Source organism: Sander vitreus, chromosome 18 (genome assembly GCF_031162955.1).
Source record: "Sander vitreus isolate 19-12246 chromosome 18, sanVit1, whole genome shotgun sequence".
NCBI classification, from domain to species: domain Eukaryota; kingdom Metazoa; phylum Chordata; class Actinopteri; order Perciformes; family Percidae; genus Sander; species Sander vitreus.
The window spans coordinates 12,802,344-12,821,589 of record NC_135872.1 but is presented as its reverse complement, the minus strand read 5'-3'; the positions used below and the strand labels follow the sequence as shown (position 1 = coordinate 12,821,589).

Genomic DNA, 19,246 nt, shown 5'->3' with positions numbered 1-19,246 from the left:
TCACCCTTTACAGCATCCAAAAATATGTCAGGGGCAAGTCAGGGATGTGTGGTCTTCAAAAACTCACTAGAGCTCACTAGATTTTAAGGATTTGATTTTAATCACTCATGTAACTAAACATATTTCTTTTCACTCACAAACACGTGACATTACTGAAGCTAAAGACATCGTCCCTTTTACTGTGACATGATGAATGAATGATTATATAGCGTATTTCACACTGTTCCTTAAAGTGCTCATGTTATTAAAAAAAAACAACAACACTTTTCTGGGATTTGGAGTGTTATTTTGTGTCTCTGGTGCTTTCACACGCATACAAACTTGGGAAAAAAAAAACATCCATGCTGTTTTGAGCGAGATACCGGTTTCTGAATGTGTCCTGCCTTCAGTCTCCGGGTGAGCTGTTCAAAATCTGCAGGGCTTTTTACGTCACTAGCTGAAACTAGGGGACTAACCGCTAGCATGCTAGCTCATAGAGAAACAAACAGCTAGCTAGATGATGTGATCCTTACCTAGCTACTGCGCATGTGCGACTGCCAACAAAGATGTTACAGCAGTGAGAGGTCTCACTCTGTAGCTAAAACAGAGACCTGAACATCTGCAGCTATGTTCTGTTTCATAAAGACACTAAAGTATTACTCACGTTTCCATGTTGTCGCCCTCGAGAACTGTCTGGACTGGTAGGTAACCCAGCCGAGGATGTTTGGCAAAGTACTTCTTCGATCGGAATTTGTTTTTCAGCACTTTGGTGAAATCACGCATGTCCTCGCCGGATGTCGTCTTCAGTATGAGAGAGACAGACAGACAAAGTTTTTGTGTTATTTATTGCAGTGCGTGCATGTGTGTGTGTGTGTGTGTGTGTGTGTGTGTGTGTGTGTGTGTGTGTGTGTATATTTCCACAGTCTCTTGGTGTGTGTGTGTTCCATGGTCTCTTGTGCACACATCAGCAGCATATGCATTTGTGTGGAAGAGAATGTTTTGTTAATTAGATACAGTACTTAGCAAAGGTGTTCATCCTGCAGAAGTGGTTTCTGCCTTGCAAGCACTCAACAAATTACCACACAACAGTCTGACCAGAGGGAGAGAAAATCCCTTTGCAGAGGATTCAGACAACCATTGCCACACACACACACACACACACACACACACACACTTGACAGATATGCGTAAATGAACAGACTACTAAATTCACTTATTGACTAATCCATGCAATTTAAGATGGTAGCTTGAGCAAACCAACAGCAATTACTAAACAATTATACTAGGCTGAAGGATAATTTGTGCAAGTTTATGTGTGTTTTTATGTAAGCTCCTTTCTGTGTGGTTCACCAGGCAGGTTTATTTTTCTTTTTAAGATTTAGCTTTTTGCCTTTATTACATAGTGACAATGTGGATATTGACAGGACACAATGGGGGAGAGAGAGAAATGAAATGGGAGATGTTTAAGTTACATGGTGTGCATCATAACCACAAGGCCACCAGGATTCTCCCTGACGGATTGTGACAACAAAATGACACTAGAGACACCAGCCACAGTCAGACCCAAACAACATCTCCACTTAGGAAAGGTAAAAACATTTAAATTACAGAAATCAATACAGCACACACCACCAAATTTGGCTTCTTAAATATCACTGAAAAATCAAATTGGCTCTATAAAAATGTCACTCCCATAAAATTGAAAACCTAATAAAAAAAGCAATATTGTGGCCATAAAGTACACAGTATGACAAAGATGAGAGAACAAATCTTATCAAATGGCCGCACTGAGTCACACAAAAGCCGCTATCAGTCTTTAACTTTCTGCAAAATCAGTTTTTTGTAGAATCATTATTTAATATGGACTCGATATTTTCAAAGGTATGAAACTGAAACACAATTTGGTTTGAGTATGGGGAGAAGGGTAAATATAATGATGTATCATGCTGATATGTTTAGATGAAAAAAAGAGAAAAAAACTTGCACTTCAAAGATGTTGAATAAAGTTAAGTTGAACTGAAGGATTCAAAATGATACAATAAGTTGCTTCAGATGAGTTTTCATTTGATCTCCCTCCGACAGGTGTTTATGAACAGCAAGTGTCATGTGATATCACAGCTTCTCAGCAAGGATGTAAGTCAAGTTTTTTCTTACTTTTATTCTACAGCCATTTCAGTATTGATCTCACTGTACTGTGTACTTTAGGTCATTGTTCGAGCAGAATATAAGCTGTTGTACCGCTCTAAGGTGTTTGGCACTGCGAAGAAAGCTGTCCCCAATAATGTGCAGGTATTTGGCTCCATTCATTGCCCCTTTTATCCTTGTTGGTGCTGAAAAGCCTGCAGGCAGTATGCTGCTGTCACAGCCATTCTTCAAAGTAGTGATGGTGATAAGTTGTGACCGCTTTCTGGCAGACGCAGAGCTTAACATTATGGCTAGGAAGTTCACATATTCATTTAGTCAGTGCTTAAAATCCTTTGTCTTTTGCTCTCAGTCTGTCACTGGACTTTTTGCAGCTTCCAAGCAGCTGTCATGAGCCTCTTTTCTGCCAAACACACCAGATTTCTGCCACAGTGATTATTGTCCTTCTAGCAAGATCTGCCCCATAGCTCAGCATGGCTCTTATGTTCATGATCTCATCTAACCAATGTCTGCCGTGCTTAGCTGCTTAGACTGTTGGGCGACCAGCACTAAGAGTATCCCTATAGTGTCCCTAATAGATACATAATGATATATACAGAGGTACAGACAATTTTAAATCACATTTAAAAATCACTTGAACTAGCCACAGAGTGGGTTAAGTTGTACAGACATCTCAGGAAGATTGAATATCTTGAATATTTGGATTAACCTTAACTGTGTTTTAGGGTTTGTACCAGTCATTTTAAGGGGATGTGTGCAGCTCATTGTCAAAAATCCTAATAAAACCCACTTTGGTTTTAAGATGTGACAAAAAAATATGGAAAAAGTCAAAGAAATGTAGAATCGCTCTGAAGTTACTGTTTATTCCTTCCTTTCCGGTAAAGCTGCCGATCATTAAACTCCTGAGTGATTAACGTGCCCTATAGCTGCGTAATAATCTTTAACCAACATTTTAAGTGTTGGTTGCTGTAGCACATATAAAATAATGTTTTTTTCAAAGTCATGGCAGGCAGTTGCTGGGCATCTTAACTGGGGGAAGAATGATCACTACTCCCTATAGCTGCTCTCCCAGAGTCAATATCTATCCCATTTGCAAAATTGAAAAAGCAAATTAAAAGACAGAAATGAGAAATGTCTCCACTCAAGTCACTCAAAATTTGACGTTAAGCAATATTGAAACGAGTTTGCCCACAAGTGTGCGATTCTAATTGAGAAACAGGGCAATGTTCAATTTTGCCTAGCTCCCCCTTTTCTAATATTCTTCTCTCTGTGTAGTAGTAAAGTGAAATATTGCTTTCCAGCAGAAATTATAAAAAGACCTCAGAGAGCCACAAGCATTTTACCATTTCGTCATGAAAATTCAAATGAAGCCAGAGGTCTGTCGGGAGGGTTGATTGTGGAACAAGTTGGAGAAATCAACTGCATGGGAAGTAGGATGTAGAGGCAAGTGGCAGGAGTAATGTCAACTTGCATTAATCACAGCGAGGGGATAAAAATCTGTTCTATGCTTGCAATACTGTTTATGAAACACCTTAACAACAACACTATAAGGCCAAAAGGTTTCCTGAGTTTGGTTGGAATATCTTGACCATACTCCATTTGATCTGAGAGCCTTGACCTCAAACTTTAGGATAAATTGGAACGCAGACTGCGAGACAGGCCTCAGTGGGCTTTCAGACCGAAAATAGTCATTATTATAATCTATATTATTATAATAGGCATTAAAAAAAATGCAAGGGGCTATCTTGTCGGGGGCGTGCTGGATCAGGTACTGGTGAAACGATTAAATACTATCAAGAAGATTCAGCTTGAGTGACAGATTTTTGAGTTGAGTTGGAAGACTTATCAGACTCCCAAAATGCTGCACATCTCTATGTATGGCTTTTACAACTCATTTTATCTTTTGTTGCGATGATCGCCAATTTAACAGTAAAAAACAGCATTCATGTTACAAAATAATCTACTAGGAATGTGCGCTTGCACATATTTGATTGGCTGATGCGTCAACGTTGCTTTGCGACAAACGTTGAGCTTCTTCTGCAGGAAGACCTGTGTTTTTGCCAGAGCCCTCAGGCACCCCTACTGAATCAAGACAGTGATCCCATTCAAATGAAATGAATGTTATAGCAGCATATTGATGCTCATGGTTTTGGAACGAGATGTTAACCAATCACATACAAATGAAAAGTTTAGCTGTCCACATGCTTCAAATACAAATAACAATTCATTGAATTACAAAATATTTGGAACAGCATGTGTTCAGCGTAAGGTAATGATTTAAACTGAAAATCAGTACAAATGTGTTGCCTTCATTAAATGGATGAGTAAAGTTTGTGAGCACTTGGAAAAGAGATTTGAGATGAGCTGCTGAACAACGTGTGCGCCTATGTATGTGTGTGTGTGTGTGTGTGTGTGTGTGTTTTGCTCCCTCACCGGTGTACAGTACTCCACCATGGGGTAGTTGAGCTTGTGGCCCTTGGCTGTGCGCCCAGAAAAGAAGCAGCTCTGACACACGTCGTAGTTAAAATGCTTCAGACTGCGATACCTAGAGAGAGAGAGAGAGGGGTGGGGGGGGGGAGGAGAGGAGTAAGGGAGGTGAAAAGTGAGGTAAGTTGAGTTGAGAAGTAGTGTGTAGATGTCACTTTCATCATGTTCTCAAGGTGTGTGTGTGTGTGTGTGTGTGTGTGTGTGTGTGTGTGTGTGTGTGTGTACACACACATTTGTAGACCTACAACATGACTCATCTCCAGGCTATACTGAGGACTCCTGGAGAGCTGTCGATTTCCCCTGTCACTCTTAACAATCGCACACCCACCCACCCACACCCATCCACACACACACACAACCTTCTCAAAATGCTGACGTGTGACAGACAGTTGGATTTTCACCAAAACACAACAACTGTCAGGATGTTGTCCTCAGCAGCAGCTGTAGCCAGAAGGCCATTTAACAGCTCAATTGAGACAGGAGCCGTTCAGACATAATAGCTTTAGTCTTTTATCTTTCTCTCCTCTCCAGTTCTCCCAAGGTTAGCTGACTGATGAGCTACGAGAGACTGCCATATATCAAAAGGATGCAACAGTGCACACGACACTACCAAGTCAAATGCACCATTACATACTGACACGCAGCATATTAGTACAAGGATGGGGCGTTAATTCACCTTCATAGCCGGAGGTACTGAGATGGCCCTTAATTAATGAGTTCATCCATTTTTGGTTAATGATGGAACCTGTATTGTCTGGTCTTCTTAGCTGACATCCTTTTCTCTGTTAAAACGTGCTTTTTATTAAGCACCTTTTCAAGATTCCATTACATATGCTTTACAAAGAAATTATCAATATATAATAAATGCAAGCAGTGATTTAAATAGGAATAAAGGATAAAAATGAAAGCATCAATACCAATAGAAAGGACAACAATAGTAATGATGACATAATAATGTTAGAACTGACTGGTGGGAGGTATGTACTTTGCAGTCAGCCCATTGTAGCACGTAGCTTACTGGTTATTGTGACAATAAATATACTTAAGATCAGCATCACAGCAATTTGGATGGTTCTATTTTGATGGTTATTTTCCACCTAAACACAACAATGTTTAATCAAATCACAATTTTATAATTATAAATATTTTTTTTCAAATTAGTTGAGCTACTCCACAATTGTTCCACATACTCCGTGGCAACTGCAGAAGTACTCACAGGTTTACACGTACCCCTGGCTGGAAAACACTGAATCATAAGATGCCATGACCAAGAAGATATTAAAACAAAAGTAGAGCAATAAAAACCGCTTTAAATAAATAAAGGTCAACATCCAATGTAGTCCTACAAATTATCACACTTTTGTCTCACTGGCATTTTGCAGCCATTATGTTTTAAATATTGCTGGCCAACATTAAAAGTATGCAAATGCAACACATGCTCAGAACAAGTTTGCTTGAATGCACAGGAAATGGTACATATTGAATGTGGCTAGGTGGCTTGTTAGCTATCCCACCAATTGCGACGTTTGAGTTGAAATGTATCAAATGTAAACATAACTGCTGACACATTATTCTTTAAATTTAGTTTGAGGATCTTGGATGATCCCATGTACCATGCTAGTTTAAAACGACACCGACTTGCAAGGGGGGAGGGGGAGGAGGGCGGGGGGGGGGAGGGGGGGATGAAACAACACTACAAAATGCCTGCCATGCATTTTCCTTTCTTTCTCGCTTGCTCTCTGCCTATCCCTCCCTCCATCGCTCCCTCTCATCGATCAATGACAGAACTTGGGAGACGTGTGCTTCATCATATGTCTGACTGTATTTCTCTTTCTGCTGGCAAAGCAAGGGATCTGAAGGGGACATTCCAGCAACCCTACTTCACTTAGTAGTGAAGGGATAGTGATACATATATCTCCAGCCACAGAAAAAGCATTTCCCTGCACAACTGGTCAGTGAAAAACTACATTTTATGATAACTTGACTATAGCATAACACACATTTTTCTTACCTGTTGTTACTGTATATGGGTGTGCGCGCGTGTGTGTGTGTGTGTGTGTGTGTGTGTGTGTGTGTGTGTGTGTGTGTGTGTGTGTGAGTGTCAGTCCTCCACAGTATCACAGGGTGGTCCGTTATGGATTGTTTGCCAGCCAATCAGCTCTTTGTGAACTTTGTGGATGTGGCAGTGTGTGTATGAGTGTGTTGCTGTCTTTGTGAGTATGTGCGTTTCCTTGCAAACCACCGGATGGTATTTAGTCAGTGGTGTATCAGCTGTTGACATTTAGGTAAATGCCTGCCCTCCAGAGCAGATCTGCCCTTTATGCTCAACCAGGAGAGAACAACACAGAGCACTGCCACATTTGCTGTTTGTGTGTGAGGCCTGTTACATGTTGCAGACTTGTCTCTTTATTTTGTTTGTGTGTGTGTGTGTGTGTGTGTGTGTGTGTGTGTGTGTGTGTGTGTGTGTGTGTGTGTGTGTGTGTGTGTGTGTTCACCTGAAGCCAACAATAGGACACTCCTTGCAGATGTTACACTTGGCCTGATGTTTCGCCGTCTCTGCAGCAGCCACTCTGTGCAGGACCGGAAGCCAAACCATAGACTGGGGCTCCAGACGCATCCAATCAACAAACTGCCTGGGCTCCAGCTCCACCTTATTGGTCACCTGGGAACAAAAGAGGCAGGGCCAAGACCAACCAAGCAACCATGTGAAGTTTACAGTTTCTAAAAAAGTTCAACAAAGCTGACAAACTGTAAAGGCACTTTGTAGCATGATAGAGAAACATGTAGAACATCATTCCCATAAATGAATAGCCGGCTGTAACTCTTGGCTTGTTACTGAAAGCCTAATAAAGATGCAGACAAATTTAAGATGACCATACATATTAAAGTGGCGATTCCCTCAGGCGCGTTACGGCCTTGAACTGTGGACCAAGACTAAATAACATTTACGAGCTCCTTATTCATGTTTATTGGTTGAAAAACCTAACAATAAACATTGATTGATGCCAACACCCTCACTGCCCTTCTCCTACACACCCATAGCTTTGCTGTTAGCTAACAGCCATAATGCTCTGTGCAAGTAGCTATGAAAAACACCACCAAACTCCTACTCTTATCTGCTGCTCTAAACGTTTGGAGGTGTAATTGTTTATGTAACCTGTATTTGTCTATTGTTTTACATACTCTGAATGTGAAACTTGGCTTCTCCAAGAACAACTAGCTAAAAATCAAGTGTCCACTTTCCAACAATTCAAAAACCAACTTGTCAACACGAAGAAACTTTACAGACACAAACAAAACATCTACAAATTATCTTTCAGGAGAATATTTGTTCGACTGCAGATCATAATGAGCCCATTGGAAAAGCCAACACAGGGGGAGAAGCTTTGACGTAGCTGTTGTTACCGCTAAACAAATCCAAGACGACCTTTCCATCATCCCTTCACAGAAAAAGCGCAGTGAATGCAGCAAAGGGCTGAATACATTTGAAATAGGAGAGAATAATCAAAAGAAATAGAGTAAGTGTGTGTGTGTATGTGTGGGTGTTCCCTGATCCCTTCCCAAGGCTTATAGTGTGCTAGACTGTAAGTGTCTCAATTTGATTAGCATATCCCCCTGAAAATAAATTCATGCTCCAAAACAAACTAAATAGAGGCGCATTCAAACCTTAAAATTGGAATCAGGAATTGGCTTTTATAATTAATATTTGCAGTTGTTTTTAAAAATTAAATTTCACCAGTAAGCTTTGGTGTGTGATAAGGGTGAATGTGTGCATAGCACCGAATATCAAAAAAGGTCAAGTACCAAATATTTACTCAGATTTGTTTGTCTTCTTTACTCATGAAAAGTTTCTCATCTGAAATTTGCCAACTGTTGACTGTATTTCAAAGTTCTTGTACAGCGCCAGTGTTTAAACAATGTCAAACTCCTGAGAAGTTTTAGTTAAATTGTAGAAAAACATGTTTATATTCCTATCAAAGAGAGTATTGTTTTGGTATTGATTCTGAAACTGAAATGATACCCAGCCCTGAAGATCACCTGGGTATATGCATTTCAGTTGATCAATCATTGATTATTTTTAATGTTCAGTAAATTATATGTCCATTTTAAAAACCTGTAAACCATAAAATGTTAAGTGTGATTCTTTTAGATGGGTTGAAGGGCATACAGTAAGGAGGCTTCTGTGAGTTACTAGTTGACAAATGAGAACACTGCCAATGACACTTCCACCCTGATGACATCCTTCACTCTTACATTTGACCTTCCCCTGAACAATCAGAGTACCTCTCTGTCTCTCTTTTCCCCATACGCATCTTCGCCTCCCATCCCTCCTACGTGCCATCTAACGGCAGAATTATAGCACTTACAGATTAATTACTGCAGAGGAGAGATGGCTGAAAGTATGGCTAGATAGGGGGATGGATGGATAAATGAAGGAGAGTGACAAAGGAACAGTTAAAGAGGCCATATTTATGGCGGTGCTACTCGTTCATCACAGGCCCATTAAACTAAATGGACTGGTTGACTGCAGTGTCACTGGCAGGGCAGACTGACACACAAGTGGCACAGCACTTTGCTTGTGTTTGTGTATATGAGAGAGTTTGTGTGTGTGTGTGTGTGTGTGTGTGTGTGTGTGTGTGTGTGTGTTTATATGTGTGTGTGCATGTGTGTGTATGTATGTGTGTGTGTGCATGTGTATGTATGCATGTGTATGTATGTGTATGTATGTGTGTGTATGTGTGTGTGTGTGTGTGTGTGTGTGTGTGTGTGTGTGTGTGTGTGTGTGTGTGTGTGTGTGTGTGTGGTTTCTACCCGCCAAGTTGATTTGATGATTGAATGATTAATGAGCAACTGGACTACAGCTGGCACAGCAATTCATGATCAAGTCGGTGAGCAATTAGTACATGTACTTGCGTGCATGCTGACCTCTCCGTTTGCATGTGTGTATTAATAGGCAAGGTGTTTGGCTTTTATCATTACTTTGAGAAGAAAAAAGGAGAGCGAGATTAGGCTTAAAACTGCATCACTGCTATTTTGAGAGGCACAGCACAGGAGATCAGTGAAATTTATAGCTTCCTAATTTTAATGTTTGGATCCCATTTATGACTGCCGAAGCATGAGCCAGGGGAGAAAGTGTGAAAAATGAAACCGTGATCCTAGGGGATGAAGACATCATTAAATGCCAGTAACGTCCAGAGATAAAGCCGGGGAAATTGGTTAGCTGGCCGCGGTAAAACACTAGAGGACAGCCAGCAGAAGACTGGAGGCCATTTGAGGCTTCATGGTTGGTCAGCAGAGCCTAAATATTGAAGCACTTTTACAGGATTGAGAGAGGCAGGTGTTAGGTGGCTGGGGGAGACAGAGGAGACTGAGGTGCTTAATGACTTCTGCTTTGGGAAGATGCACCGAAACTTAATCTTTTACAGTACTGATTACCTGCCAAAAACTATTATCAATAATGTAACTTGAAACATACTGACCACTTTGACCTACAGTACCTTTGGTTACTGTGACTCTAAAACCTTTACATTTACATGAAGCTAGACAAAGCCATGGGGTAATTTAGAAGCCAATGCAGAAACGTTGGCAGAGTTTCTGCATTGTTACAACAGCCCAACAATAAATTCCATCTTTTTGAATCTCAAAATGTTCAGCTTTATGAACATTGTATCAGACAGGTGTTGATTCATGTCACAAACTGGCTCAGAGAGTGTGACAAGAAGGAGTCCATGCATGAAATCTTCTTTGGATAAAAGTGAAATATAATATTTTTTTTTTTCTTTTTTGTTTTACAAATCTCTTTCAGCTATTTGTAGCAGATACAAAGTGGTGAACTCTGTGCCTGGAGAGGGTGTTCCTGACTGCAGGACTAACAACACCTGAATGTCCCCTGAAAATGTAGTTTTTTGAGATATTATGGAAATCTGTAGGCCATTTTGAGAAGAGTTGTTTTAGTTTAGTTTGTTTAGTTCTGGCTCGAGCCAACTATGCAAGCCCTAACCTTAACTAGCCTTGGGCTGCGTTAGGGTTGCAGCTACTATTTTCATTAGCGATTAACCTGCTAATTATTTTCTTGATTGAGAAGTTTGGTCTATAAAATGTCATAAAATTGTGCGTTGTGCAACCAACACTCCCAAAATCCCAATGTACTGTACTCAGTTGTACTCCTATAGAGGGTGAAGAAAACCAAAAAATATTCACAGTTGTGAGGCTGGTAGTAGTATTTATTTTGGCATTTCGCTCAAAAAAGTATTCAAATTATTAATTAATTATCCATGTAGTTTTTGTATTGTCAATAAACTATTTGAATAATCTATTTTAGTTTTACATTGCAAATTGATTCACTTTGTCCATGCGGTGAGAGATTTGTCCTTCTTATTTTTGAGTTATGTAATATAGTGTATACGTATATATAAATGTGCCATGGACTGTTTTATACTGATAATAGATAAAAAAATGATGACTTTATAATGAAAGTAAAAATGTATTTGTGCGTTCTTATGCATGCATCCATTTCTTTATACAATTAGCATTTTAAGATTTCTTCCCCATGCCTATAATCTAACGGACTGACATCTATGCATTCAGTGCACATCTACATTGCGTGTGTCTGTGTGTGAACATACGTGCTGGAAGCAGCTGCGGACACTGGGTTCGATGTTGGAGCCTCCGAAGGCGGCCACCTCCCCTAGCTGCCTCGGGACCTGGATGGCTTCATGTAGCAGCAGACCAAGCTGCCTCTGGTCACATGTGTCACCTGCTGACGCTACCTGGCTGAAGAGGTCTGAGCAGGGGGGAGACAGGGTGGAGGTGGATGAGGGAGAAAGAGATAAAAAGAGAAAGAGGGAGTAAGAAAGAGTCAAAGCATGTGGGTGATATTTAAAATGAAAAATATAGGTATAAATAGATGTAGAGGGAGAAAGTGTGACGGTATAGCACGTAGTGGTAGGGAAGGTGTTAGTGTGTGTATATGTAGGTGGGAGGTGGTAGGGAGGACACAGAAGAAATCAGGGAAATTATGCATTTTTAATCTTTCTGTCTTACTTCTTACATGCCAGGCTTTTTCTCCTCTAATCTCACTCTCCAAGCCTCCAACTCTTCGCCACATTCTCCCAGAGATTGACAGAGCTGTGCTGGATATGGATTCCTGCCCAGTGACACGCAGGCTCGGCCAGCTAACACGTTATATTTTAGATGAAGTTATAGAACATCTCCAGAGCTCGTGCACAAACTGAGCAAAGAGAGCAGATAGGGTAATCCGGAGAAAGAGGAGAGGGAGAGACGAAGGGCATGAAGGGATGACTTTGATCTCTGTGTGAGGCCTGGCCCTGATGCCAGCTCCTGTTAAGTATGTGCGTGTGTGTGTGTGTGCGTGCGTGCGTGCGTGCGTGTGTGTGTGTGTCCTCTGACTGAACACCCACATCTCCAACTCACTACTTTCTGCAACAAGATTCCATTTGACATGTGCAACAGTCACAAAAAAAGTGTTGAATGGTAACACGCCTGTTTAGGGGTGTGTGTGTGTGTGTGTGTGTGTGTGTGTGTGTGTGTGTGTGTGTGTGTGTGTGTGTGCATGTGCATGTGCATGGAACTGACAGCCAATGAGACTCTAAAAGAGTAAAGGAGGAAAGGAGGAACGCAATCAAGCATACTTGATTCCCTTCTCAGGCTAATAGAAACTGCCAGTGGAACGAATAGGCTCAGGGATTCTACGGAAAAAGAAAGGGGAGGAAGAAGAAGAGGAGAAGGAGGATGAGGAAAAGAAGGGACGTAGGAGTAAGTAAGATACAGACAGAAGACAAAGTGGCACTGTTGGATGGATGAACAGTGGTGTGAGCAGTGACAGCAGAGGAAGATAGACAGAGAGATAAAGCAGCAGAAACAAAGAGCAGGAAGCCAAAATGACAGTCTCCTCCAAGTGCAGCAAGCCTATATTCACGCTCGCTAATCCCCAAAAATAAATCAGAACAGAAAATAAAATAAACGCGTAGGAGGTCTCTCCTGCTATTAGACAACCCATTCTCCAGCTCCTCTCTATCTCTCTCTTTCTGTGAGTTTGATTAATACTGCTGGGATTACAGCCATGCTGGAGCAGTTTGGGATGGACTCGCTGCAGACTGGCCTGTAGAGGGGGGGGACAGCGGTGCGTTTAAGTGCATGTGTACATCAGTAGATATCTTGGCACTTACATTTGTATTTCTCCTCCAGGTGTCCCTTGGAGAGAGATAGCAAACCGATCTTCATGGATAGGACGCGGATCTTCCCACTGCGACCACTGCAGAGACCACACACACACACACACACACACACACACACACACACACACACACACACACACAGTTACATTCCCAAAAGGCGAGGATACAGGTGGCAACATGCACCATTCCCAGGTTTTGTCATAATCTGTGACAAATTCAGGAAACTAAGGAAGCTCATTCATAATCCTCTGCCCTAAATCCGAAACAGAGGACAGATGGCAAACGTACGTGTCGTAAACATTGAGCAGCCAGTTGAGACACATGTCAACGCAGAGTGGCACGTTGACCAGGTCCTTGTGCTCCTGCTCCAGGCCGTCGTAGATGGACGTCAAGCAGTTGATGACTTCGGGGACAGACAGCAGCTGATTGTTGTTGGTGAGTTTGTGCTGCTCAAAGGTGGTCTGGGCCACACTGAGGTCTAACAGGTCCACTGTAGGAGAGAGAGAGATGGAGGTAAGAGTGGGCAGGATGAGAGGAGTTAGATAGGTGGATAGAGGATGGGGAGAAAAGTGAATGTGAAGAAGAGATGAGAATGGAGGAAAGTTAAAACAGAACAGAGGGAACAAACAAAGAAAAAAAAGGGGTGACAGGACGGGGGGAAAAAGGAGGGAGTTAGAACCCTTAGTAACCCCTCCAACTTGTTCAATGGGCTTTCAGCAGTGAAAATGCCAAAAATGGCACAGACTATTCATAGAGGCACTTAAAAACTGCAGACTTGACTGATATTTTGTCCAAAATAGTTCAAAACAACTAAGTGCGAGAGTCTGCAGGAAGTACAGACAGAGAACAGACAAATCATTGTGGTGAAATATTAATATGAGAGAGAAATCTGAACAGCAAAAGACAAACAAGGAAAAAATGTCAGACTGAGAGTAGTCGGGTTTCTTCTAATTTAATTTGTTGGCTACATCTTCAATGATGGAAAAAAAATAAATGTATTTATATCAATATCTCAATAATACTTCTATACTGTAGCTATCACTGTGTGTGTTTTTGAAGGGGTGCTGCTATGCACGCCACTCTCCCATAATGCAATGTGCAGCTATCTCACAGTATGCAGGACAGGCTATATATATATATGTATATGTATATGTATATATATTAGATTTGGGACACAGTTCAAGTGTTCTATTCTAGTGCATTGTTATTGTATTCTCTGTCTTGTATCGAGATAATGACATTCCTTGGAGTGATGAGACAAAATTAGTTTTTAGGAATAGATTGGCATTTTGGTAAATGTGCTTATTGCCTTATTCACACTCTTGCTGAGAGTTGGATGAGAAGATCAATAACACTCTTATATCCATCTGTTTTTAAATTGAGACTGGATCTAGCAATCAGTTGGCTCAGGTTAGCCCAAAGACTGGAAACTGGGGGAAACAGCTAGCCTGGCTCTGTCTAAAAGTAACAAATCTGCTTATAGGTCACGCAATTAAGTATTTTTTTGTGTTGGCAAGAAAACAAATAAGTGTATTTACCAAAATGTTGGACTGTTCCTTTAACAAGATTGTCTTAATGTACTGCTGACTCAAAACTTGGTGGAATTATTATCAAATATGCACTTGAGATGCTATGTTTTTGCATGAATTTGCAGACTTATTAAGGCCAAGCTCAGATCCTGATGGGACTCTTAATTAGTGTTTTAATCACAGCCTACTGAAAAGGTCAACCAGTTAACCCCAAAACATGTGGACAGTGTACAAATACACAGTGTGTTCTTTGCTTCAGGTGTTTCATTAGCATGACCAAAATGAAATCTGTTACCTTATACCTAATAGATATATAGCATTGCTTAAATAAATGTCACAAACATTTTATTTATTTAGACTTAACATAAACATTTTTTACATTTCTATTTTCAGGGTACTGAATACAGTACACTACTTCCATCAAACAAATACTAAAATGCAGGAGGTTCAAAAATGTTTTACAGATATATTAAAATTGAAACAATGGACAAAAGGTTTTCATGAGGCATTAAGCCTCTATTGCTCTATATGCATCTCTCCCTCTGACCCTTTTCCACAAACCATTTAAACTCCCTCTCCTGCAGCATGTATCCTGCTCACCTCTTCTCCTCACTTAAGTCTCCTTTGCCCTGTTGTGTACTCCTAGTCAACCCCTCCACAGCTCCTTGTCTTATGTTACCCCCTGCTCCCCAGACAGCTCTAATTACTGGGGTGTATCCACATGGAGCTGGCACAGCACTGCAGCCATGCTGTCAGAAAGCACGACTTTACTTCTCTCTAGCTTTCTCACTTCACACGCAGATATGAAGCAATGAGATATGAGAGGCCGTGGCACATTAGCCGGATGCCACGCAAGCTCATTTGTGCTTCACCAGCCCCCTGGTACAGACTTAACCCAATTAGACGTTTTATAGTATCCCTGTCATGTGTGTGTGAGCCATTCTCACACTCTCTCACACACACACACACACACACACACACACACACACACACACACACACACACACACACACACACACACCCACACCCACACCCGGAGGTCTCCAAGCAAAGATTCCACATGAATCCAGGCTAATAATTAATAACTACTGATCTTTCTGCTGTGTGTACGTGCTGGCATGTGTGTGTTTGTATGTGCGTGTTTTGCGCTGTGACTGTTCTAATCTAATGTATGAAATTGAATTGCAGTGCCCCAAGTCAAAATCACTCAGGCTAATGCATTCCTGTCACAAACACACGCATGCGATCAGAGAGCCAATATGAGATAGCAAACTAAAACGCCTGAAATCATTCAAACTCATTAACAACCAACAAACACAATAACACACTTTGATACCCACGGTTATTCAGGTACACAGGACTACGCTGCACACACACACTACATGAGGCATAGTATACATCATCTGTTTGTTTCAAACATGCACACAGAGCAAACTTCCTACAAACAGCAGGATGTAAATGAGCAGTGTGAGCTTGCAGTGTGTGTTGCTATAATAATGTCAACAGCAGGATAATAGTTAACATTTGTCACCATTATTACACTGTGCTGAGCACAAGTAGCTGCTGCCATGCTGGTTGAAACCTCACAAAGGGGGAGGCTGTATGCACCTGCAGAGTGTGTGTGTGTGTGTGTGTGTGTGTGTGTGTGTGTGTGTGTGGATGGGGTTGATTTCCACCTGAGACTGTAGGTAATAGCCACCTTTATCAAAACAGCAGCTCTCGTGTTGAGAATTCTTTTTGTTTTTTTTAAAGCACAGCCTAAAAAACTCCACCTGTGCACACAAAATGAGGCTATGCTCAACAGGCTTAACACAAGCACCAGCTGTGACTGTGCATAGTCAAAATCATGCACACACACGCATACTGACACAGTGTGCGTAATTTTAAAGCCAAAATATCCTTGGCTCCTGCGCAGTTCTGGCAAAGCTTCAAATCATTACTGCATCCCCTCGTTGCACCCAGACTTCAAAGGAAGCAGACCACGACTGTAGGTTTTAAGGTGTGTATGAGTGTGTGTGCATCTTACTTACAGCACAGTGCTTTCTGTAGTCTGCGGATCTTCATGGCTGTTCGGTATGCTGAGAATCTCACATTATTCAAGTCCGCTACAGGCAGGGAGAGAGACAGAAAGATGAAGGGTAGATGGACAAAAAGAAAAAAGAGGCAGCAAATCAGAAAACAAAGCGCAACAGAAATCTGCCTACTGGGCAACACAAGCAGGGCCTCTGTCTTCAATGAAAACTGACTTTTTGTTAGTTATTGTCTACGGAGATGACCGAGGAGAGCGGTGGCTAATGTGGACTGCTTAATTAGGTTAGTAATTTCTGTCTCAGTGGGGGCCGGTGCTATTTGTTGAGCTGCTGGCCTGCAGCAAACACTCCCAAAGTTTCACAGCTTATTACTTATCCGGCTGCTCATTAAAGAACGGTCATACTAGCCCCCCCCCCCCACTGGGACAAACACGTGCATATGGGTATGAACAGGGAACAGGAGAGAGAGCGAAAAGATCAAGTTGCAATTTTCATCAAATTAAATGTAAACTGGAGTAAACTAACTAGACAAGAGAGAAATGGGTCTACAAGATTTTGTCGACCCCTCACAAGAAAACCGAGAACACACAGTGAAAATCTTTCATTGGAACTTTTTTTTACAATGGAAATGCTATAAAACAGTTCACAGTAGATTCAGTGGATTATCCAGAGTGACAGGAACATAGTTTCTAGTCAGAAATATTGCTGTTCAATTTTTTAAAATGACTTTGTTGTTTCGCAGTGGAGGAAAGCTTAATGACGGTATGTGCAATATCTTAAAACATGGCCAAACTATCTGATTGGCCTGATACGGTATCAATAGAGGTAACTGAGAAAATGCTTTAAAGCTTAAACTGACCCTTTAACAAGAATTTGGGTCAAACTTATTTCAGGACTTGAAGACACAGTGATTGTGTGTGTGTCTTACCGAGTGACTGGTAGAGTTCTGTCATCTTTGGATGGTCCCAGCAGGTTGTCTGTGTCTGGTGACTGAAAACCACAACAACAGAGGAGAACCATTAGACCATTAAGCACAAAAACACATCAGCTGACACACAAACAGAACAGGAGCCACTGACGTCAACACACACACACACACACACACACACACACACACACGTTCAAGACTTATCACAAAAGAAGAAAAAATTACAGACAAATCTACTTTGAAACCTAAGGTACACAAAAACATACATACAAAATACCACGCCACAAAAACCTAGCCAAATGAACACACACTTGAAATTACACACAAGCTAACATCACTATGATCACCATCGCTTGATGTGTGCAAACATTGTCAAACTCTATTGTCATCGCGCACAAATTTAGGACAGAGGCTACAGATTCCGCCATAAATCATAAATAACACACAAAGCAAAAATGCCCTCTGAATGAAACAGAGACACACACACACACACACACACACACACAAACCAAGCAAAGATTACACATACTCTGAATCCCTCTCATCACCACAGAATCTGTCTTTTCAAACACCATGGGACATAAATATATGGGGACCTAGTCTCCACTCCCTGTTTACATTTCTGCATTTGACAGAAGCCTCACAGACAAACACACAGAAAACATGAACAAACCAAATCTACTGAAAAACCAACGCTATAAAAATAAATAAAGTAACACCATGCTACAACTGATCAAACATGGTTGCCTTCACACACAGGACAGCAAAGAGTCAGACTTTTCTCAAGCTGCGGCTGCCAATCAGTGCATCTATTTGAGCTTTGCTGGCCGTGATGTGGTTGCGAGTGTATTTCAAGAAGGCATCTGGCTGTCAGAGGCCGCACTCAGATCTGCGTGGAATGTTTGAGAAGATTTCTGGAAGATGTTTTTTTTTTATTTATTTTTTTTTTTTTTAAATAAAAGTGTTTTTGAATGCAGAGGCTCTCTTGTGGTTTCTGTGATGGCTCACTCTCCACTGACAGGCAGCAGGAAGTGAAGTGTAGTGCTGACAGTGAACTGAGGTGGCCGACAGAAGCCCTCCTCGTACACAGACGTTCATCGCTATTCAATGGCCATACAGACTGAACCCTTTCACACCTGCATGGGCATTGCTAATGCCTGGGTCTTTCAGTGCTGAGGACAGGCTCGTGTTTTACATTACAAAGAGCTTGCCTGAATGATGGTTTCAATGAATCCAAGTCAGGGGATTTACTGTTATTTGCTGCACACAAACACACAACAAGGATTTAGAATGTTGGATATCCAGGCCACAACTGGCTGACAGCTATTACCATAAACATTTGTGTCATTGAAGTGTAGATCATCAGAGATGAATAGAACTGGTACAATAATGGGATGGGACACACATTCCACTCACTACACAAATCTGTATCATATTTATGTACACACACATTTCCATCACTCATAACTCATGAATGCCATAATGAGGACGACTGAGTTGTCAGGTTCAACTGTACTCAACACTTTCCCTTCAATGCATTCCCTTTGTAATGCCTAAGCAATCTTTCTGTTGTCCTGTAGGAGGAGGAAAAAACATAACTGTTGACACGTTTACTACAAAGCTGCTACAGTTTAGATAACACGGCGGGAAACATTCACAGGCGAGAGGAGAGGAATCAGAGAATATTAAAGAGCAGGGGACAAAAACAGAGATTTTTGGGCAGATATGTGAAAGCTTCTTGGGGTTTACAGCAGTACATCCTCGGTGAACCACAACCCCAGAATGAGGCCATCTCAATCTAAGGTTGCTTTCACACCCGTAAATTTGGTTTGTGTTAACACTGGCTTTTTACAAATGAACAGATCACGTGTAGGGACCGTTTTGCTTTTACACCCCAAATTTAAAAGGCACCAGAGATCAATTGGGAGCGGACTGAGACCCACGTTTTCAAGC

The 19,246-nt window shown here is 41.3% G+C and overlaps 1 protein-coding gene across 6 annotated transcripts in view; it reads right to left on the bottom strand.

The window, feature by feature from the left end:
• utrn (utrophin) overlaps positions 1-19,246 on the bottom strand; it is a 190,892-nt gene that overhangs the window by 26,855 nt on the left and 144,791 nt on the right. For all 6 annotated transcript variants that reach the window (XM_078274047.1, XM_078274048.1, XM_078274046.1 and 3 more), the window contains 8 exons: positions 17,294-17,355; positions 16,366-16,440; positions 13,095-13,296; positions 12,798-12,883; positions 11,235-11,392; positions 7,104-7,270; positions 4,555-4,666; positions 644-780 (listed from right to left, as the gene is read on the bottom strand). In XM_078274047.1, coding sequence (XP_078130173.1) covers positions 644-780; positions 4,555-4,666; positions 7,104-7,270; positions 11,235-11,392; positions 12,798-12,883; positions 13,095-13,296; positions 16,366-16,440; positions 17,294-17,355 — 999 coding nt within the window. The remainder of the gene's footprint in view (positions 1-643; positions 781-4,554; positions 4,667-7,103; positions 7,271-11,234; positions 11,393-12,797; positions 12,884-13,094; positions 13,297-16,365; positions 16,441-17,293; positions 17,356-19,246) is intronic.